The sequence below is a fragment of the Leptinotarsa decemlineata genome, unplaced genomic scaffold, assembly GCF_025532065.1.
Source record: "Leptinotarsa decemlineata unplaced genomic scaffold, Ldec_3_MD MMD2_tig00001393_RagTag_RagTag, whole genome shotgun sequence".
Taxonomy (NCBI): domain Eukaryota; kingdom Metazoa; phylum Arthropoda; class Insecta; order Coleoptera; family Chrysomelidae; genus Leptinotarsa; species Leptinotarsa decemlineata.
In genome coordinates this window covers 12,221,503-12,245,467 of record NW_027412562.1, presented here as the reverse complement: position 1 = coordinate 12,245,467, position 23,965 = coordinate 12,221,503, and the positions used below count along the sequence as shown (strand labels likewise).

Below are 23,965 nucleotides of genomic sequence, written 5' to 3'. Positions count from 1 at the left end.
AAAAAAATCTCGAACCGAAAGTACATCGGATGTGAAACAATTTAAATTGATGGCTACTCTACAGTCGAAGAAATAGTATGTGAATCATTACAGAAATCTCAAGCAGGCCTTAGAAAATGGTCTCATTTTGAACAAGATTCATCGTGTTCTAAAGTTCAAGCAGTCCACATGGTTGAAGCCCTACAAAGGCTTGAACACACGTTTGCGAACTGCTGCCTCGAATGATATTGAAAAGAACCTATTCAAACCAATGCCGTATTTGATATGTACTGCTATCTTCAAAACTCAATTTTTGTCCCATATATATAAATATTTGTTTCAGGGAAAACTATGGAAAATCTGAGAAAGCACTCTGATGTTCGCGTTGTAACGAGTTGGGATGGGCGATATGGTGCCGAAGCCAGAATCTCCAATCCTCGGTTCAAGAGTTTGACTGTCTTCGATGAAAACTTGACTGCCATTGAATTGGGAAAATCCAAAATATTCTTCAACAAACCTATATATGTTGGAATGGTAGTACTGGATTTGGCAAAGTTGACCACATATAATTTCCATTATGAATACATGGCTCCTAGGTATAGAGAAATTTTTTGCGCAGTTTATACTGACACGGACAGTTTGATTTATGAAATTATAAATTATGATCCATATGAGATGATTAAAAAATGATTGTCATCAGTATTTCGATACTAGCGATTATCAATCAGATATCATTTATAATATTCCCCGAGCGAATAAGAAAGTGATTGGATTGATGAAGGATGAGAACAACAGAAAGCTTATGCTCGACTTTATTGGACTCAGTTCTAAATTATACTCAACTAAAACTGCAACGTCAGAAGATCAAATCACTGATCTGAAAAAAAGATTGAAGCAGGAGAATTATGAAAATGATGAAATGAAACAAATTGTGGCCAATTTCGGAGTATCCAAGAAAGCGAAGGGCGTTAAACATAATGTTGTCAAAAAAAAATCGCTTTCGAAGATTACGTGGCCTGTTTGGAAAATTATACCGAAAAAGCAATCACACAAAAAAATTAATAAAATCCTATAAGCCTACGGTGTATTCAACAGAACAAACGGAGATTGCTCTGAATCCTAACGATGATAAACGCTATCTAATTCCTGAAACCTACCATACTCTTCCATGGGAACATTACTCAATTCAAAATCTATGAATATTGATTAATAACAATATCAACTACAAATTATTCTCGTCTCACATGAACGGTTCTATGTACGAGTGAAAATCACATATCACATTGAAAGTTTTTGTTAACATATTATCTTGTTGCTGATATACAGGTGTATTTTTGTGAGTCAAAGCAGAATTATTGGAAAAATGAACCCTAATGTCATTTATTTCGAATTGAACCACACACCTATTTTCTTTCGAGAGAGGTTTATATAGGGCTATTGGCATAAAAATTCAGTTTTGACCAAATTGCAGTATATTTCATAGCAAAGCACTCCATTAATTATGAATCTCGATATTATAGAAAATGCCAAGTCGAACAAACATGTTATTATCAGCATATACCCTTTTCAATATTAGTCCTTATTGAGATTAAAATCTTTCATAATTACCAATCAACCACATCTATCCTTCCACTATTCTAGACAAATATCTGCAATTTCATCAAAAGTCAAATATGGAGCTACATAATCTGGTATGATGGAGATTGCGATCATACTGTTGGAATGGAACAATCACATTACAATTGTAGCGAATCAATTGTTTTGCTAATCGTCTGTAGTTTTGATCTAAATACATAACATCGATATCTTTATGGCTACACATTCAAAACATTTTCTCAAATTTGTACCAATATATTTCAAATACGCACTTGGTGTTATGAGAGTTTACTTGATTTTGAGATTTACTGGTGTGTAATTTTTCTGCGTATCAGTAGAATGGCTTCAGTTTTATAGGGAAACCAGATCAAGTTTATTTTTTTCGACCATTCTTAGCTGGAAATAAAGCCCAAACATAACGCATTTATGATTCAATACCGGACAGCCCTGTTTCGACCCGCCATAGCTCTCATCAGTGGTGTTACGCTGAACCACAAATTAATTGCTAGGATCAACTGTAATTGAAGAACAAGCTATAGTAAAGAAGCGGGTTTACATCTCTGCCCATGGCGGGGGTGGAGTTTGCAGACCGGTTTCGAGTCTATAATGAATGTAAAGTCGAGTGGCCAAACTGCCCGAAACCGGTCTGCGAACTCCACCCCCGCCATGGGCAGAGATGTAAACCCGCTTCTTTACTATAGCTTGTTCTTCAATTACAGTTGATCCTAGCAATTAATTTGTGGTTCAGCGTAACACCACTGATGAGAGCTATGGCGGGTCGAAACAGGGCTGTCCGGTATTGAATCATAAATGCGTTATGTTTGGGCTTTATTTCCAGCTAAGAATGGTCGAAAAAAATAAACTTGATCTGGTTTCCCTATAAAACTGAAGCCATTCTACTGATACGCAGAAAAATTACACACCAGTAAATCTCAAAATCAAGTAAACTCTCATAACACCAAGTGCGTATTTGAAATATATTGGTACAAATTTGAGAAAATGTTTTGAATGTGTAGCCATAAAGATATCGATGTTATGTATTTAGATCAAAACTACAGACGATTAGCAAAACAATTGATTCGCTACAATTGTAATGTGATTGTTCCATTCCAACAGTATGATCGCAATCTCCATCATACCAGATTATGTAGCTCCATATTTGACTTTTGATGAAATTGCAGATATTTGTCTAGAATAGTGGAAGGATAGATGTGGTTGATTGGTAATTATGAAAGATTTTAATCTCAATAAGGACTAATATTGAAAAGGGTATATGCTGATAATAACATGTTTGTTCGACTTGGCATTTTCTATAATATCGAGATTCATAATTAATGGAGTGCTTTGCTATGAAATATACTGCAATTTGGTCAAAACTGAATTTTTATGCCAATAGCCCTATATAAACCTCTCTCGAAAGAAAATAGGTGTGTGGTTCAATTCGAAATAAATGACATTAGGGTTCATTTTTCCAATAATTCTGCTTTGACTCACAAAAATACACCTGTATATCAGCAACAAGATAATATGTTAACAAAAACTTTCAATGTGATATGTGATTTTCACTCGTACATAGAACCGTTCATGTGAGACGAGAATAATTTGTAGTTGATATTGTTATTAATCAATATTCATAGATTTTGAATTGAGTAATGTTCCCATGGAAGAGTATGGTAGGTTTCAGGAATTAGATAGCGTTTATCATCGTTAGGATTCAGAGCAATCTCCGTTTGTTCTGTTGAATACACCGTAGGCTTATAGGATTTTATTAATTTTTTTGTGTGATTGCTTTTTCGGTATAATTTTCCAAACAGGCCACGTAATCTTCGAAAGCGATTTTTTTTTGACAACATTATGTTTAACGCCCTTCGCTTTCTTGGATACTCCGAAATTGGCCACAATTTGTTTCATTTCATCATTTTCATAATTCTCCTGCTTCAATCTTTTTTTCAGATCAGTGATTTGATCTTCTGACGTTGCAGTTTTAGTTGAGTATAATTTAGAACTGAGTCCAATAAAGTCGAGCATAAGCTTTCTGTTGTTCTCATCCTTCATCAATCCAATCACTTTCTTATTCGCTCGGGGAATATTATAAATGATATCTGATTGATAATCGCTAGTATCGAAATACTGATGACAATCATTTTTTAATCATCTCATATGGATCATAATTTATAATTTCATAAATCAAACTGTCCGTGTCAGTATAAACTGCGCAAAAAATTTCTCTATACCTAGGAGCCATGTATTCATAATGGAAATTATATGTGGTCAACTTTGCCAAATCCAGTACTACCATTCCAACATATATAGGTTTGTTGAAGAATATTTTGGATTTTCCCAATTCAATGGCAGTCAAGTTTTCATCGAAGACAGTCAAACTCTTGAACCGAGGATTGGAGATTCTGGCTTCGGCACCATATCGCCCATCCCAACTCGTTACAACGCGAACATCAGAGTGCTTTCTCAGATTTTCCATAGTTTTCCCTGAAACAAATATTTATATATATGGGACAAAAATTGAGTTTTGAAGATAGCAGTACATATCAAATACGGCATTGGTTTGAATAGGTTCTTTTCAATATCATTCGAGGCAGCAGTTCGCAAACGTGTGTTCAAGCCTTTGTAGGGCTTCAACCATGTGGACTGCTTGAACTTTAGAACACGATGAATCTTGTTCAAAATGAGACCATTTTCTAAGGCCTGCTTGAGATTTCTGTAATGATTCACATACTATTTCTTCGACTGTAGAGTAGCCATCAATTTAAATTGTTTCACATCCGATGTACTTTCGGTTCGAGATTTTTTTGTCTTAGGATCCACATGATCGGGGCAAAACGGTAAATCCTTATGGATATCGTGAAGGTTGTTTGGACACTCCATATCAACTTCTAGTATATAACCTTCCGAAGCATCATCAGGTACAGTTGTGATATCAATGTTGGTGTCCATCTACTCAAACCAGCCGTATGGTAGATATTGAAACATTGCCCAACCATATCGATTATTAACATCGAAATACATTAGGAATGAGTCAGCTTTGGCTTTATCATAAGATATCACCCATGTATTTGTTATTAGATGTGACTCTTCGCTTGGAGCAAACTTGACTCAGTCCACCTCTTGTTCCCTTTTCGAAAAACATCAACTGATCTACATGGGTGAGAAGTTCAAGTTGCTGTTTCGTTTTGAATAACAGCATTCCATGTATAGCCAGGCAGAATGAAATAATGGGCAGGATCCAAACCGTAAGTTTTATGACAACTTGAGCGGAACTGCTCGAAGACATGGCCAGAAGCATAACATCCGTCTTCAAATACAGATTCGTATATTTTCCCGATGTGTTTATATTAAAAGTAGCCCATATCAGCTTGGCACGTAAGTAAGATCTCCTAGGACACGGTTTTTCCTCCAATATGTTGTAAAAGGTTTCGATAGGGAGTAAACAATCTTCATTGAATTTTTTGAAAGAATCGATATAGTCATACCGCATTACACCCTTTTTTGTCAAAATCTACTCTTCATCATTCGAGCGGTTGGAGAACTGTGATATGAGATTTGGAAATCTGATAGATATGATACTAACGTATCCAGCGAAAAACTCATGAATCTGAATGAGTTAAAAAATCTGAAGTGGCTCTTGCTACCAGAAATATTTTTAATGAAGGAGATATACTTTTCCTTTGTTATCGGCCTAACGGCGACACTTCCATTGAGATCCAATGCAATATTTTCTATAACAAAATGTGTCTTCGAGCAGTCTTCAAGGTGTTTATCTGACATTGCTTGCGTGGAAAAACAGTGAAAACACCTATGACAAAAATATTTCTTCTATTATGGTTGTCGAGTTGATTACTCACCAAACTAGATAGATCTTTTATTCAAACAAAGTGTTTTCTGGTTGGTGAGGTAACATCATAGACATTTATTGAATCCTTACATCTTTCATCGTAATACATGTCTTGAATCATGAGTAGATTCAGATGTTTGCTTTCATTTTTTGCTATGCTCAATTTTAGCGGTATTACAGTATACTTGGATTTAAAAAGTTTCAACGTGTAAACATTGACTGAGAGATCATTCTGCTCTTCGAAACTATTTTGAATAGTCAGGATAAGATAGAATGTGATCTGAATGTTGTCCATGGGGAACTGGATACAACGCCGAAACAATGGCCCAAGCGAAGCAGGCATTATCATGATTTTTCGTTTGATTTGAGAAGGCAGTTCAATGTATGATGAACCTCTCTGCGGCACAAATTTGTTTACGGTAACCCCCAAATTCACTACTGCTTTCAACGTCTAACCTCTGTCACGTTCCTGAAACTCTTCCAACTTTATCATGATTGACACCATAACATGATCCTCAAACCACATATTCATATCAGTGTTACTATGGATGGATGCGTTAGATATTGAGAAATACTTATATTCGTTGAAGATTCGATCGCCTTTGACAACCTCAAATTCTCCACCATATTAACCTTTAAAAATGCATCATTTTCCAATGCATTTTGAATTATACTCACAAAAAGGGTCTTATAGTCGATCAAAAATGAGGTAGGGTTCTTATGCTTGGGATTACTAATCACTTCAGTACGCGAATTAAAAGCCGATGTACTCGATTAGAGGATGTCTCTTTCCGGCTAATCAGGCCTGCTCCTTTCTTCATCTAAAATTTCATCTGATTAAGAATGCTAGTAGATTTTGTTTCCCACCCATAGTAATAGTATTTTTCAGATCTTTTTTTATTCGTTTAGGAGCCTTATAACACTCTTCAAGTCTATCCTTCACCGTTTTCTCCTTGTATTCATCTATTATGAGGCTCAAGATAGATGCGATATATTTCATCAAATCAGCAAACATTTTTCAAAATTGCAGAAGCAGGTTCAACAATAACTGATTGACCGAAATGGAGAGCCAGAAAATATTCCTCGAACAGTAAATTAGAAACAGCACTACCTAGCGGGGAAAACTTTGCGTTAGAAGTAATGTGACCAAATATGAATATGAATAAAATCTGCTACTGAGACACATGTCTTATGGAATCATAGTATATCAGAAAACTGAATTTCTATGATGATATATTAGTCTGAAACACTATATTCACAGGAACAACAGTAAAAATGTTGACAAAAATGTTGATCACGCTATTACAGTACCCAATTCGATAGCCACACGTTGCATTACTGTATCTTTATCATGCAGCAAGTAAATGTTCTGTTTCTGTTTAAAGTCTGTTTTCCGTTAATCAGCTGTCGCCCCCATACGAACGACAACTCTCACAAGTTGAGAAGTTGCGAGCTAAGGAATAACGAGGTCTTACCTTTTAACGTGTGATTCCTAACACGGTTGCAGAATCATCGCAGCTTCAACCATATAAATTCTCTCGAGAAATATACTACAACATAAACATAAGCATGCATGGTGTGAAGCATGCGTGTGTATGTACGAAAAATGTGTGCATTATGCAATATTTGGGGACTCACAAACCAGTATAGCAGGACATCGACAGAAAATGACCACGTAGTCAAGTTGAAGATCAAACTCAACTTCAAGGTCAGATCATGAAATGGTGGAGGGGAGGAATCAGTTGTCAGGTTGAAGTGTGGAAATACCTCCTTTTCAGTTGAATACACGCTTACGTCATATGGTATATTGGCTTGAATCTTGGATAATATTGGGTTTTAAGAAGAAGATAGTAATACATTTTAAATTGAAACATGTGTAATGCGACATGTAAAAGTTCGTGTCGAGAATATATTTAGGTGGGAAAAATATGTCTTTTTTGCTGCAAAATGGTGTGTTGTGACTGTATACATTGTTTTGAAGAACTTCCAAACCCCGTTCAGTATGATTTTCGTTAAGAATGAACTTTGTATTCATTTTCACAGTCAAACCACACTCCACCGTCAGATACTGCAATATAGTGTTGAATTTTAAATGATTAGATTGTACTGCAATACGTGAAAGTTCTTGTTAGGCGAGCATATGCATGTGTGAGAAATATCAATCTATTCTATTGCAAAATGGCATGACCCTACGCATCTCTCTTAGAAACTCCGCAAATCTCCGTCTAGCATAACCTGGGCGTTCAGTTTCAAGCTCAAACCAAACTGCTCTGTCAGATCTTGACATGGTGGGGGAGAAACAGACCAAAGTGAGAACAAGCCTGTTTTTCAGTGGAAATCATATCAAAATCATCTACTGTATGGCTTCAGATTTGTAATCAATCATGTTTCGAAAAGAAAAACGTAGTGTGACATTTTAAATTATTACATCATTTTTAAGCATGCGGAAGTTCATGTAGGGCATGCATATATGTGAGAAATATCAGTCTGTTCTCCTGTAAAATGTCAAGTGTTGACACTACATGTCTACAAATCTCCGTCTAGCATGACATTGACGGAGAAGTCAAAGTCAAATTTTAGTCATCATTTTTGATACATGAATGTATATATGACACGTCACATTTTACAAAAGATATTTCATCTTATAGCACTTATATCAATAACAGCACATGTTACACAAAAATATTATTTTCATACTCTATCAGGAAGTAAAAACAAAGTCTTTGACTTTTTTCTTGAATATGAGAAAATTTCTTTCATTATGGTTTATTTTTTCCTGATGGAAATCGTGTCTCCGTCTCGTTTAATGACAGTGAATTGAACTGCTCTGTCAGATCTTGACATGGTGGGGGAGAAACCGACCAAAGTGAGAACAAACCTGCTTTTCAGTGGAAATCATATCATAATCATTTACTGTATGGCTTCAGATTTGTAATCAGTCATGTTTCGAAAAGAAAAACGTAGTATGACATTTTAAATTATTACATCATTTTTAAGTATGCGGAAGTTCATGTAGGGCATGCATATATGTGAGAAATATCAGTCTGTTCTCCTGTAAAATGTCAAGTGTTGACACTACATGTCTACAAATCTCCGTCTAGCATGACATTGACGGAGAAGTCAAAGTCAAATTTTAGTCATCATTTTTGATACATGAATGTATATATGACACGTCACATTTTACAAAAGATATTTTATCTTATAGCACTTATATCAATAACAGCACATGTTACACAAAAATATTATTTTCATACTCTATCAGGAAGTAAAAACAACTTGTCACTAAAAAGTCTTTGACTTTTTTCTTGAATATAAGAAAATTTCTTTCATTATGGTTTATTTTTTCCTGATGGAAATCGTGTCTCCGTCTCGTTTAAAGACAGTGAATTAAACTGCTCTGTCAGATCTTGACATGGTGGGGGAAAAACAGACCAAAGTGAGAACAAACCTGCTTTTCAGTGGAAATCATATCATAATCATTTACTGTATGGCTTCAGATTTGTAATCAATCATGTTTCGAAAAGAAAAACGTAGTGTGACATTTTAAATTATTACATCATTTTTAAGCATGCGGAAGTTCATGTAGGCATGCATATGTGTGAGAAATATCAGTCTGTTCTCCTGTAAAATGTCAAGTGTTGACACTACATGTCTACAAATCTCCGTCTAGCATGACATTGACGGAGAAGTCAAAGTCAAATTTTAGTCATCATTTTTGATACATGAATGTATATATGACACGTCACATTTTACAAAAGATATTTTATCTTATAGCACTTATATCAATAACAGCACATGTTACACAAAAATATTATTTTCATACTCTATCAGGAAGTAAAAACAAAGTCTTTGACTTTTTTCTTGAATATGAGAAAATTTCTTCCATTATGGTTAATTTTTTCCTGATGGAAATCGTTTCTCCGTCTCGTTTAATGACAGTGAATTTCCTCATTTCTTGTTAGCAAATGGGAATGTACATGAACGTAGCTTAATATTTTGTAACGATAAATGCATGGTAATGTGAAAAAAATTTGTGTCTTGGAATGTTTTCTTACAAGATTCTCTGTATTTGAGATCAAAAATTAGTCTAATGAAGCGTTTTTGCCTTATAAAGATTCTATTCATTTCTAATGAGTGTCCCCAAATGGTAATATTTATATTAAGCTTAGAATACACTAGACCATAGTATATATCCAAGAGATTATGTCTCAAAAAATTTAATTTCATTGTTAGGAAGGCAAAATACGTTTTTCAGAGAAGTGCACAAGTATTCGATGTGATTATTGAAAGACAATTCAGTTTCGAAACTTAGATTTATTTGGAAAGGGCGCTGATACTTACTTGAGAACTGGGTAAATGTTGTTTTATTTCCATTATTTATTAAATGATTGTTTCTACACCAACATTCGAATTCATTGATTACTAGTTTCGTTTCATTTTCAATTTCATTCAGATCTGGGGACGTCACAATGTTATGTCATCGGCATACATGAAAACTCGACCCTCGAGAAAATCCTAGTATTTAGTTTCGAAGTTAAACCAAACTTCACCATCAGATTTGCCAATGTGTGGAAAAAAAGAGACCAAAGTGAGGCGGTACCCACGTTTCAGTTGAAGTTACGTCAATATTATCCATTATGTTGGTTCAAATTGTAATGTAATCATATTTCAAGAAAAAATATAGTGTAGCATTTTGAATCATCATCAAGTACCTAGTTCATGTTAGACATGCATATGCGTGGGAAATGTCAGTCTGTTCTCCTGTAAAATGTTATGTTTTGAGTCTACGCATCTGTTTTGGGGCAGATAATAACCTTGCATTTATTTCAAAGTCAAATCAAACTTGCCGGGTAAATCTGGCAATGACAGGTGAATGAATTTATTTTCGATCAAAGTGATGGCACATCCTACTTTTCAGTTATAGTTACGCTGATGTCATATGCTGTGAAGGTCGAAACGGAATGCAAAAGCTACGTGCAATATCAAAATCGACAAGTTTTTGTCATACGGGACCAAGAAATACAGGCAAAAACTATAGAAAATCGGCTCATCAAAGCAGTTGTCTCTTTCGACAATTTTTAAATTCTAACCAAACCTCAAGATTTTTCCAAATCCTACTATATTTATTTCTCTTCCGAATATGTATTCTGTAATTCAATTTCACTCTCTTCAGTGTTTTCCGTACATAAAATAGAGGATACACTACAAAAACACACTTTTGTCAATTTTCCACTATATTTCTTTATTGTTGACCGGTTTCGGCTATTATACCATTTTCAAAACTAACTGGTTACATTTAAATGTAATATAGTGGAAAATAGACAAAAGTGTGTTTTTGTAGTGTATCCTCAGTGAACATGAATTTCCACAAAATAAACAAGTCGTCAATCGAAGAAACATAAAATAGACCTAAATAATAACTGTTCTTCCATTCGTCATCATAAATATAACATTGCACAAGATTCAGATCTTAAATTCCATTGGATAGTTACAAGCAACAAGAATCCACTCTCTGAACTCTCATTTCTTATCACTTGTGCTTCATTGGTTTGTTTCATGTTGAATCATTTGAATACATGCAATGAACTCTTCTCATTACTTATCTCCAATTATTTTATAACCTTTAACTTTGCAGTCCGACGCGGGCCTCAATAGTTCAATGAGGTTTCAAAGCGAAAATGTGAGATCAAATTTTGCTATAATAGAGAGAATTTCTGTCAATTGTTATATGTATCCAATTCGCCCTAACCATACCTTGGCACAGCTCAAGTTGATAATTTTCAGATTATTACTTCACGAGATTCTACAATATTATCTATACAAATGCACGTTATTTAACTCTCTTCAGTTCACCCTACTTCGCTACCCACTAGAGATGCCTGACGTCACAGCCAAGCCCACCTCCCAACTGAATGTCGATACCAACAACAGGCAGTGATCGTTGCGCTCTCGGAGAGGGCAGACGTTAGCACAGTCCTCGGCCGTCTGCGTATCACCATCGATAGCGAGGCTAGAGCGATGCGTTACGTCACAGCTTTCACTGCACACCGATGAATACGCATTACTCAGCCACACGTCGTGGAGTGAACATCTCGCTCTCTTACCGTTGAACGGTTGATGCTGTGATGTCACACCACTACTAACTTGGCAGGCTCACATCGATGGAACATTTATTACTTGAAGGATCTTCGAAGTATGCAGACGTATGTTTGTACATAGACAAGCACATGATGAAACCCTGTACCGTGCATTCTCACACACACACCAATCAAATGTAATTACGTCACTATGTCACACACACACACACACAAAATCTCACCACCAGACCCTTCAAGGTCACATCGCCTTGATGTTACTAAATAACAACAAAAAAACAATTAATACGTCATAGTGGTGGGGGGAGGCCCAGAACCGGCTGTAATCTGTGATGTACACATACCACCTATGCACCAGACATATTTTTCAAGGTCATATGCACCATACATATTTTTCAAGGTGGCATGCACCAGACATATTTCTCGGGGTCACATGAGTCGGTCTAGGTCATCCACCCCACGTGACGTCATAGTGGTGGGGGGAGGCCGAGAATCAGCTGTAAACTGGGGGGAGGCCGAGAATCAGCTGTAAACAACTACTCAGGTACTTTACTTGCTTTTTCTGTTTTTGGAGAGGCCATAGTTTTTGTTACAATTGATTTCATATTATGATTAAAGACTTGTTATTTTCTCTTTATAAAAAGGCCACCGCTCTTTTTCCTATGTCTCGCTAGTGTGGTGAGCTCGCCAGTATCAATAACCGAAGACTACTTCTCATAGCGTGCATTGATTGATCATTGGGTCTGAAAATTATGTGTCCCAATATTCCAAGGATAACAACAACATTTCAAAAAGTAACTCTCGATATCTCAAATTCTTTCTGGAGGATATTCGTCTGAAAAGAGAAGTTGGAAACAGCACACGAATATCGTCTTACTTGAATGGTCGAGGACTTCATCAGTTTTACAAGCTTTCCTCAGCCTGAGGCTGGGAAATAAATAGTTCCAATACATTTTGCACCTCATTTACGACAACTGATTCAATATCTGCGAAGCATAAACCATATTTTGAATATCTGAATAAACCAATTAGGAAATATGTTTTTTAATCGTTCATAACGATTTTGTTTTAACAAATTGTTGAGTTCGAATTGATATGAAAAAAGAGAAAGAATGGCTTGAAAATATATAGGTAATGAATGGTAACTAATTTTCATAATAATGATAATAATAATGAGCATTTACCCGAGCAACTGGTGCAAAACCGGACCGGCAGACCAGGTGCACCCGGGAAGGAGAACACTATTCTCGCTCCGGTGCCGGCCGTGAGTCCACTGGGCTAACCACCTGCTGGACCCAACACTTGGTTCTCAGCAATCGAGGAATTGACCTCCACAATCGACCCGCTCGGAGGGGTCAGAGGCAAGGTGGTGGCGCCTATAACGATGATTTGCCTACCGATGACAACCCTGGCAATGACAACGGACGCTTTGAGTGGACGCATGAACTGAGAGATAGCCTTATGCGTTGCTACGAGAGTAGTGAGTCAGCACGAAGAGGGTACATGGCGAGATTGTGGTGTGAAACACATACGGAGCATGCCGTCTTTTCCGTATCCTATCTTCGGCGGCAGGGCTATATAGCTCCTCCCCAGCCTGCTAACGAAGTGGTAGAAGTGACAGTTCTACCACCCGTTGGCACGTCTGGAGAGGAGACTCGCATCATGCCACCAATGGAGTCAATCAGAACACGCAGGGCGCTCCACAGAATTAGGCCCCTGAAGCCACACGAACTGGCTTGTTCGGATGCGGAGGTTCATAGTGTTCTAACAGAAGAGGCTGACATCTGGCAAATCAACACCAGCCAATCTACGACGTATTCATCACACTTCAAGTCAAGGCGTGCTGCTGACCACCAAATACTTGATAGGATACGAATGCTAGTGGCTGCTAAGAAGTCATTAGTGAGGCGAGCGAGAAGTATCGCGGAAAATCTTAGGTTCCGCGATAAATCTTCTCGCTTATTCCAAAAGCCTCCACGTGTTGTGGATAATCCGCTGACCGATGATCAGGTGAAATCCTTCTGGAAGGATATCTATGAACACCCACAGCCACTCAACTCAGACACTCCAGCCCTAGCGCAGTTCGAAGCTTTCAACAGAGAGCTTCGACAGCCTGAGCTCAATGAACTGCGCAACCCGATAACCCGGATGACTTTCGAAGAGCCATTGTGGATTCCAAGAACTTTGCAGACCGTTCTCATCCCTAAACTCGGAGATTTGTCGATTTCCAAGAATTATAGACCGATAACGTGCTTGAATTCGTGTTATAAGTTGTTAACAAGCATCTTATACATACGAATACTCACCGCAGTTGACCGAGTGTTCGAACGGATATATGAGCAGAGAGGGTCGAAGAGAGGGGTCGCTGGATGTATAGAGAACCTGCTCATCGATAGATGTGTAATGCATAACTCGAACGTAACCTCTCCTGGTCTGGATCGATTACCGTAAGACATTTGATACAATTTCGCATCAGCTGGTCTTGGATTTGCTCAGATGCCTTGCGGTACCCGACAAAATAGTGAGATGCATTGGACAACTGATACTATTTTGGCGAACTCGCTTCACCATAACATCTGGACAAGCAAGAGTCCAAACAGGGTGAATTTCAGGGTGATTCCTTCAGTCCCCTTCTCTTCTGCATTTCACTATTGCCATTATCCGTTGCGCTCAGAAATACTCGAGGGTATAACTGTGGCACCCCCGAAACCGGAGGCACAAGGTCACCCATTTGTTTTATATGGATTATCTTAAACTTTATGCCTCTGGAGAGAAGGATCCCCATCAGTCCATGGAAGAGTACACGCATGCTATCGGTGTGAAATTCAGGATAGACAAATGTGCAATGGTCCATCTCAAAAGATGGAAGCATCCTACACCATCTGGATGCCAGAGAGACGTATACTTACCTCGGGGTGGAACAACGCCACTCACAAGAGGTAACAGCAGTGAAAAACTCTCTCCTCGGCAAGTATCAGCACAAACTTCGACAGATCTGGTCATTGGAACTGTCGGGATAGAACAAAGTTGCTGTAATAAATATGCTTGCCGTTCCAATCTTACTCTACTCGTTTCTAGTAGTGAAGTGGACTCGGGAGAAGCTGTATCAACTTGACGTAAAGACTTTATAGGAGTTTGCATCCCAAATCGTCCGTTCCACGGTTGTACTTCTTTCGACAACAGGGAAGCCATGGACTTTTGAGTTTGAAGTGTCTACATGACAGAATGGTACTGGATACAGCCTGTAAAGTCGTCAGTTCGGATCCCCTTCTCTGCATGGTCCGTGACCATGAGAGCAGGACTTGTAGCATTTCTCTTTAGGGCAGCTGCCCGAGCAGCTGATGAACTCGGTATAGTTGTCGACATTGAACGAGGTGATCACAACTCTGCCACCAAGTTGGAACCCGTTCAGCAAAAAGCTCAGATGAAAGCCGCAGAGATCACCTCACTTCTACGGAAACACAAGGATAAGCCAATGTATGGAGTCTTCTTCAATAACTTTGGAGACATTGGCTTATCAAAGCGCCTGACGTTCGCTGTTCTCAGGTCGAGTGGGCTGAAGTCGGAAACTGAGGGGTTCATCATGACTTGCCAGGATGATGTCTTCAACACCTTAGTCTACCGCAGTTGCGTGATGGGTTATGCGGTATCGGCCTATATCCATCGACATAACGCGGCCCTAAGAGTGATATATTACCATCTACGGCACTCTTACGGTATTGATGAGACACGGGTGTTGCCCTACGCTCCGGGGATTATTGAATCCGTTGTGGGGAACAAGAAGTGCCGAATTTATTGGAACTATTCGTTCACCACCATCAGTTTGCAGCTCCTGGCGAGACGAATATCGTCAGAAAAGAAGTGTAAAAACTAATAAAATATCGAGATTTTCTCTTCGAACTCCTCCGCAGACTCTATCAAGATCACTCTGTCAAGATGGTTGTTCTGATTATTGGAGCCCTTGGTGGTATGATACCCTCTCTACTCTCGAATCTTAAAATCATACCGGCTTGTCGCACTAAGGCAGAAATCTTAGCCGGTCAGATGCAGAAGGATGTCATTCTTGGCTCACTGCGCTTGCTCAGGACACATGATTCTCGGACCCAATGATCACTTACCCCATGGTGTGGGGAGTGGTCGTTGGTCAATAATGCTGGCGCCCCCTCCCGAATATATCGGGGCTTCGGATGATAGGGCCTGACCAGCGCATACTCCGGTGAAAAAAAAATTATTCACGTAGAAAAAAAGAATACAGAACAATGTAGTAAGAAGAAAAAGATAAATAAATGAGTACTCGATAAGTGTTTTTCTCACTTGTTTCGAGAGAATACAATGCAATAAAACTTATAAATAATAAACATACTGACTGACAATTGCGAAAATATGAATAAATCCACTGAGTATCAGACTGAATCTAAAAATAAATATTTACAAATCATTGGCACACAAGCATATAAATGTGTAACTATGAATTAATACAATGGTTGATGCGTGTCAGTGGTATAAGATTGTTTGTATGACATTTAAATGACACAAATCTTATAAGCGGTGTGTTATAAATTATAATAAATAAATAAGGTAAAATGGACAATCCTGAAGTACTAGTATAATATGAGATTCTACTGTAAAGTAATTTTGTTCTTTCACATATTTTTTATATTGATAAAAACTTTATTTCAAATAATTTTTTGGCAACAAAATCAGAAAATATTTGTCTTGGCTGTCTACATATGAATTGCTTCAATGACTTTTTGAAGTGATAAAATATATAATGTTTTTTATTGTATTGGGAAGAGTACTGAATAATTTTGGAGACAGGTAAGTATATGTATGCTGCAAAAGTGATTTTTGTGTTAGTGGAAGTACATGATGATTTATTTTTCGAGTATTGTAATTGTGTGACGGTAAGAGGTAACTTTTCTTCTTGTGGTACGTTAAAATCACGTTGAAATAAAAGAGTTGACGAATGTCAAAAACACCGGCTTCACAAAGCAAATTGTCTGTAGGAAAGCGTGAACTTTTCGAATGTATCAGTTTTAGAAATTTGTTTTGTTGTACTTCAAGAGGACGAAGGTGTGTTCGAAATGCCCGGCCATAGCATGCTATCCCATAGAGTAAATGACTTTCTACTAGTGCGAGGTAAAGAATTTTCAGGTGGTGGGTGGAGAATATTTCTCTTAGGGTTTCTTAGGTTGTGTAGGATTCTTCGTAGCTTTTTGCAAATGAAGTTTATGTGCTCATTCCATTTAAGATGTGAATCAATAATTCCTCTGAATAATTCACCTTATTTTCAGGACGAATCAAGTGTTGATTGCCTAGGTCTATAGAGGAAAAGGGTGGTTTGTTAGTGCTATTGCAATTTATGGTTAACAGCTTGTATTCAAGCCAGTTTTTTATTGTATCAAAGTCTTTCTAGAAATGATAAGTCATTTACGTACAGATTGAATAGAGTAGGTCCAAGAACCGTACCCTGAGGTATCCCAGTATCAATATACTTCTCACTGCTTATTATTTAATCTATTATCACCGTTTGTACACATATTAAACAAATATGCTAATGGCTCCTCAATATGCTAGGATATTGATTTTAATATATCAGCGTTAACACCATCAATACCTGTGGACTTTTTAGATTTCAAGTTTGTAATCACTTTTTTATTTACCTTGTATATGTTTTCTTCAATTCCAATGACTACATTTCTCCCGGCATTGCTCTTCAATTTACTAGGAAAACGATCACAGACATATTTTCAGTCGAAGGTATCAACAGCATGAAATGTTCTGTAGCTGTAAGGAATACCTGTGTAAAAGTCTCTAAATGTTTTACTCGAGTGGTTCAGTAATAGTTCACAAAAAGGCTCTGGGGAGAACTCTTGACTTGATAAACTGCATGTCAAGTTTTCATTTCTTTTTAAGACTAAACATTTCTGCCATGTCACCATGTCGGCGATACATACCAAACACAGGTTGGAGAAATCATTGCTTTTCATTTGAATGTGGCTATTGCATTCCCAATAGAAAATCTATTTTGATCATTGATGAAACATATTTTTGAGGTTCCAGTACTTGCCAAATATTAACTTGCACCCAGCCTCTCCTGGATTATTCCTACTTATTGCTTCACCTCGCTTTCCACCTCGTCTTCCAGCCTATCTTTCAGCGGGGTTGATTCATTTGGCCGATGAGTCCATGTAATTCATCATATTGTACTCCATCACAACATCAAAGTAGAGAAATCGTAATGCATCATAACGTTACAAGATCATAATCGTAATATATAGAATACGTAATGCAGAGAAACGTCAGCCGTCATAATCGCAATTCATCATAACGTAAAACAGCAGAACGTACTTTGTCATAAAGTACAAATTCATAACGTACTTATAGAAACGTTAACCGATCATAATCGCAATGCATCATATTCGCATTGTATCATAAACTCAATGTATCATATCGCTAAAGCGTAGAAACCGTAATGTACAGAATCCGTATTCCATCATAACCGTAATGTATAGAATACGTAAAGTATCATAACGTAATCCATCATAATTTGGTTGCGCGCGCATCAAGTCTGCCTCACAATAGCTTACTGGTGTCATAGTCGATGGGCCAAACACAAAAATATTCTAAGCAGAATAACCATCATATTCTTAGCGGAAATTTGCTATACTACGTAGGGTAGAATTTATTTCAAATGCATTTTACTTTGAGTTTCATTGAAGATAACCAAAATTATGTTGATTTAATTGATGCTTCGAACTAATATTGAATGTTTTCAAATTTTTCATTGTTATTGAAAGATTCAGTATAATTACGAGAGAGATGATTGGTAATAATCATTGTACTAATTAATTCATTTAATTTTCATTTCCATTAAACATATGCAATAAAACATTTTGTGAGGATATATCAGGTATTTCAAAATGGCCGATTAGATACATAAATACATCTGTTGGTGTATATTTATTGTAGTAGACTGCTTCGCATATCAATTCGGTTCCTGTATTTCCTCGTTTTACATTCTTTGGCATATTAGGTACTCTTCCTAGCGGTTCAGTCTCAAAGTATCGTTGATTTACGTATCTCAATAGAATCCATAACGTTGATTTTTTCTATTATTTTATTGAAGATTGTGGCTCACCGTTGTACTGTTGAATAATATTGCTTTGAACAGACATCATTCCCACCGGTTTCTTGAAATTGTTTCAAGGGCAGTTTCATCAAACTATTTGCCAAGAGACACGGGTTAATTATAACTTTTGCTTTTTGTCTGCCCTATTCGCGAAATTCGTTTCCACTAGATTTGGCATCTGCCAAATTCCACAAGCGACCATACTGTTTAATTGAATTGCCGTTCAGTTTTGAACAAATTGCTGAAGATTTCGAGACTTGAAATGAGTTTTCCAGACATTTTGAACTACGCAGACATTGCCAGCTGCATATTTTTTTTTTAAAAAAAAGGTCCCTAATAACTATTTTATGGTCAAAATTAAGTTTCTAGGGGATCTAGGGAATTTTGTGTGTTATGTTTGATTTCTAGGGATATTTGTGACAGATGCTATGCCATTTCACAAGGCAACCGTTCAATGTTCATTTTTGGGGATGAATAGAATAATTAGAATCTCATGCAGTTTCTCATTTCCAATTGATTTGGAATAATTTTTACAATCATTGAACGAATATCTAGTTTTAGTAACAAGCCTAGCAGTTTATGCAACCAACAACAACAGATTTTAAACAAAACAAACAGAAAAAACTAAATTCTGCATGATCAATTATGACCAAAACTAATATATGTTATGTATATATTTTCAATTTGTATACACAATTATATAGAAATTAGGACCATTGGAGCGATAGACGAAACTCTCCCAGTTCAGGAGCACACTTTTCGTACAAAGTTCGAAAAGTGTGTCTATTGGAGAGTTACATCGAATGAAACAAAAATTCGACAAAATCGAACCCTTATCTCTACACATTTCCACAAAATGGCAAAATAAGGCAAATATCTGTCATTGAAGAACTACTTCCTCTTACGGACATTGATCGGACATAGAGAGGAAGTCTTAGTTTTCAGACAAATACTTGCCTCGTCTTGCCACTTTGTGGAAATGTCGGGAGAGAAGGGTTCGACTTCGAACGTCAAATGTTTCGTTGGGTTCAACTCCCCAATAGATACACTTTTTGAACTCTGTTCACTATTCACAGTGAACAGTGATTGGACATCTCTCTTGAAAATGCCAACTACACGTGTTTTCAAAACGTCGAGAACATCTTGCAATACACGTCGGCCTATTAACCCGCAAAACCATCATTCAAACAACGATGGACGCAAAAGGCTTTCACAATGAGCATATACTTAGGTTGTATAGAAGGGTTGCATTTTTTAGATAGTTAAGTACTCAAATTCATTTCGTCTACATAAAATTCACTGGTATGAAAGTAACTGTTATCAATCTGTTGAACAATCACCTTATCAACATATCTTGCGGTTCTTATATTTGCAACCTTGTATTTTGAGAAGATTCTCAGATGAAAAAGTTTGGCATTTCATCGAAAGTAAGCAATAATCAAAAAGGGCCCTGTACTGTAATAGTAAGGTTTGCTAAATTTGTATGAATTTTTTAAATATATTGCTAGAAGCTACGTGTAATAACTGCTACCATATTTCAAGTCATCAGGACAAGAATTTAATCCCGAGGACTTCGTCATTCCAGAAGATGAGACTGATGCAGACTGGCAACTTCAGGTCTGGACATTTCGTGAGTATGATAAAATAAGGATATACGCAGAAACACATATTTTCCAGATGGTATCTTACATGTACTTGTTCGAGGATAAGAGCATTTTCCACAAATGTCATGTCATATTTTATTGAATTTAGAACCTTATTTGCATCAAGAATCTCTAGAATTTCCATGTACATATATTTTTCTGAGCCAAAAACTTTGCTGAAGGAACACTGAAAAAAAAGAATCCCGGGAATTTCCGGTTAAATTAATTCCTGTTGTTTAACCGCAACTATTGTTATCATAACAGAAAAAAAAACGTTTTGATAACAATCTGTACTTGCAATCTAACAAGCCGATTTCGGTTAAAGTGACTTGAGTCTTATGAACAGGAAAAACGGTAAGTATAGCAGTAATAAGGCACTTTTAATTAATCAGGAATTTTTCCTGTGTATCTAGAATAATATTTTGCTATGTTTACAAGCCACGACTGTAAAACATAGGTACGTAGGTCAGAACCATACGTGCAACCGGAATAAAACACATTGAATGTTACAGGAATATCTAGTGAAATATAATATTTTTGTGAAAATAACCCAACCCAATTTGTACGACTAACAGTATGGACAAATTGAATTCAACAGGAATGTTTGGTTTCCTTGAATATATTTAGATTATTCTACCGGAATAAATCTTGTTCAACTAACAGTATTTTAATACATGTAATATTATATTCCTGTTATCTCTACGATCCAGGCCACTGTTCTAACAGCTCAGAACGTCGATTTTAACAGAATTCCCGTGAATCCCACAATTCAATCCGGTACTCTGAGGCAGTACGCGCCGACGCGGAAGCCATCATTCGTGTTGGTCATTGGATATGCATACGTGATGAGTGGCAAGTGGAGTGATTGTGAAACTTATCAGAAAAATAATTATGTCAAGAGCTACAAGTTCTGTATATGTATACTATTTGGTTCCTAGTGTATCAGACTTGGATCAAATCCAAAATGGGGGAGTGACAATTATTTATACAGTAATTGGTGAACCGACTGATTCGATGGAAGTAGAAGCCAGCGCCGATGATGTCGCCGGCTACCTAAGAGGATGGGGTTTGGCCAATTACATTGAAACAATCAGAAGTAAGTAAATTTTATTTTTACACATTGTTTGACTATGAAGTGTCTGTCACTAAAACAATGTTCATTGTAGTAATCGTCAAGCAACGAATAAACATTAAGTGTTGCCAACCGTACAAGCAAAAAATAATATAAACGTAGCAAAATTTGATACCTATTTTATAACAAAAACGGTAATAGTTTCAAATAGTTATTTTCCGAAAAATTATTGAAAGGACATTATATACGATTTGACTATTTTGATTAGTGTAAATCATTCATGTAAACGTTTCAATCGTAAATCTGTATGATTACTCAATTGGTTTAACTATATTATCAAAATTATTAATTATAAAATTAGATATAAATAAATAAGGATCTAACACATATATATTAGGACTTTTAAAAATCTGGTATAAAACAAATGCCAGTGCATTAGATCTTTTCCTTAAAATGCTTTTGAAATTGTTTCCAAAGCTTTAATAGTACATTGTTCCTATAACTATAGAGTGGGTTTTGCCGTGGGGCTTTGCTGTGGTCCGGCAAAACCCAGAAATCAACCAAAACATTGACGCCAGCTGTGAAAGCCTATATTCGTATATTTTGAAAAAGGTTCCAGGTTTTAATGACTCCCTTAATGAAATCTATCCATAGTATTCTTTATACGTAGGTCCAGATTTGAAGATACCTAGTAATGATTTGTAAATATTATTGTCTTTCTTTCAGTTGCTGACTTCAATGATATATACCCAGACCATTCTGAGGCACTAACTAGGTCATTTCCCCTGACGAAGGAAAGGTTATTAAATACCATCAAGACTCGCATAGACTCATCCTCAGTGACCTACATGAAAACCAATTTGAAGGAGCTGCTGAAGCTTGCAGAAGGTATTTTTTATTTGTTATGAGAATTATTGTCTTCTTATCATGTTTATAACTTCACATTGTTCACATTATAACGAAGTAAAATAACTATTTATTATGAAACATTTATTATGAAAAAAAACATTGTTTTTTCAATAAACAAATCTAAACTTGAACATTCTGAATTTCATATTTTTTATACCCGAACCATATCAAAAGTGCATACTCTGTTTAATGGGTATTGTACATAGTCTGCTTTAATATACCAGACGGCACCCCTAGAGGTGTCTTTCAAAGAAGAGCAAACCTTATAAACCTGTCAAGTACCTATTTTTCATATGAAGTTCGCTGTTATTCAAAGGGTAAATTTTATTAGTGGTTGATTTCACCTAGAACAAAATAAGAGCGTTTGTAGACAGTAATTCCGGAATGAAATTCGCTAATATGTGTCCGGAATCAGGGAAAATTTTTCTTTATATTTATTATGGAGTCTCTCAATACTGATATTCAACGAATTTCTTTGATTCGTTCGAATAATGTTAAGATACTGTATAATAAATATATGTAAAATTCTCCCAAATTCAAGAAACATATTCGCGAAATCTCTCTTTGGGCAGAATACAGAATGTGTTACAAAAATAACAAAATAGCACTTGAATACTGACAGGAAGAACCCTAAATTACAACAATGCTTCACGGTAGATCTAACTGGAAACTTCTAGTGAAATTCCATGGAAAAAAATGTCAACTACATATGGAAATTACTGTCAAAAATACGAAGGTAATTAAATAGAAAATACAAGAAATTCCATTTAAATACTAGGTAACTACAGGAAATTCTGTAAAATCTCGGGTTATAAGATTCGAATACAACTAACTAGTACTGTAATGTATAAAGGAAAGTTCTTTGATTCAACGGAAAATTCCTGTTGAATCGACACTACATTTCCGGTATGAGTAAAGTAATTCCTGTTTCAGTTAAGGGTAAACTACTGGAAATTCTTGTAAAAACTGAGGTCCGAAGCTTCGAATACAACTGTCTAGTTTGTTTATTAAACAGGAAATTCCTGGTAAATCGAAATTACAGCTCCGGTAAAAGTAAGGTAGTTCATCAAAATAACTGGAAAATTCCAATTAAATCAGTGTAACGATTCTGTAAATAGTAAAGCATATTCCGGTTTTCGTTACATTATTATTTTCCTGTTAAAATAACAAATTGCAGTTCGGTCTAAAACTTGTTATTTCTAAAGGAATTAAAAGACCGGAATTGTCACGTACAATTAACAAATATTCCTGCTGTCGCTTATATAGGGGGAATTTCCTGTAGAATTCGCTGAATTCCTGTTGTATATCCTGGTATATTTTTTTGAGTGAAAATGTACAATGTATGGTACGGCCAACGATCTTTTCACCTTGTCTTTTGAGTTTGTACAAGAGTAATTCTGATATTTGTAATATTATAAAAAAAGTAATTATCAGTATTTAGTTTCATCATCAGGAATTCTATGAAAAAATAATACTTCATACACAAACTTTACGTTTTCTGGTACTTTACTTTTACTCTACAAAAGTTCAACTGTTATTTCATCCTAACAAATTGACCATATTCACTGTTGACGTATTGCCATGCGATAATATAACTAGCGTCTAGTGACCACAACGATACTTTGACTGCAGAGCTTCTTGACAGCTTTGGTTCTCTTCTATCATTAAAAACACAAAATTCGTTCTTCT

General features: G+C 36.4%; 1 protein-coding gene across 1 annotated transcript; it reads left to right on the top strand.

The window, feature by feature from the left end:
* The first annotated feature begins 21,186 nt into the window (after positions 1 to 21,186).
* On the top strand, positions 21,187 to 22,447 carry LOC141482566 (uncharacterized). Its single transcript, XM_074176057.1, has 2 exons — positions 21,187 to 21,391; positions 22,094 to 22,447. The coding sequence occupies exons 1-2, from the start codon at positions 21,187 to 21,189 to the stop codon at positions 22,273 to 22,275; spliced, it is 387 nt and encodes a 128-aa protein (XP_074032158.1). The 3' UTR covers positions 22,276 to 22,447.
* The last annotated feature ends 1,518 nt before the right edge of the window (positions 22,448 to 23,965 follow it).

What these genes read in the sequence shown, in the direction of transcription:
- LOC141482566 (XM_074176057.1), top strand. Translation starts at nt 21,187, where the DNA reads ATGTCAAGAGCTACAAGTTCTGTATATGTATACTATTTGGTTCCTAGT. An exon ending in TTACATTGAAACAATCAGAA is followed by an intron (nt 21,392 to 22,093) that starts GTAAGTAAATTT and finishes TCTTTCTTTCAG; the next exon opens with TTGCTGACTTCAATGATATA.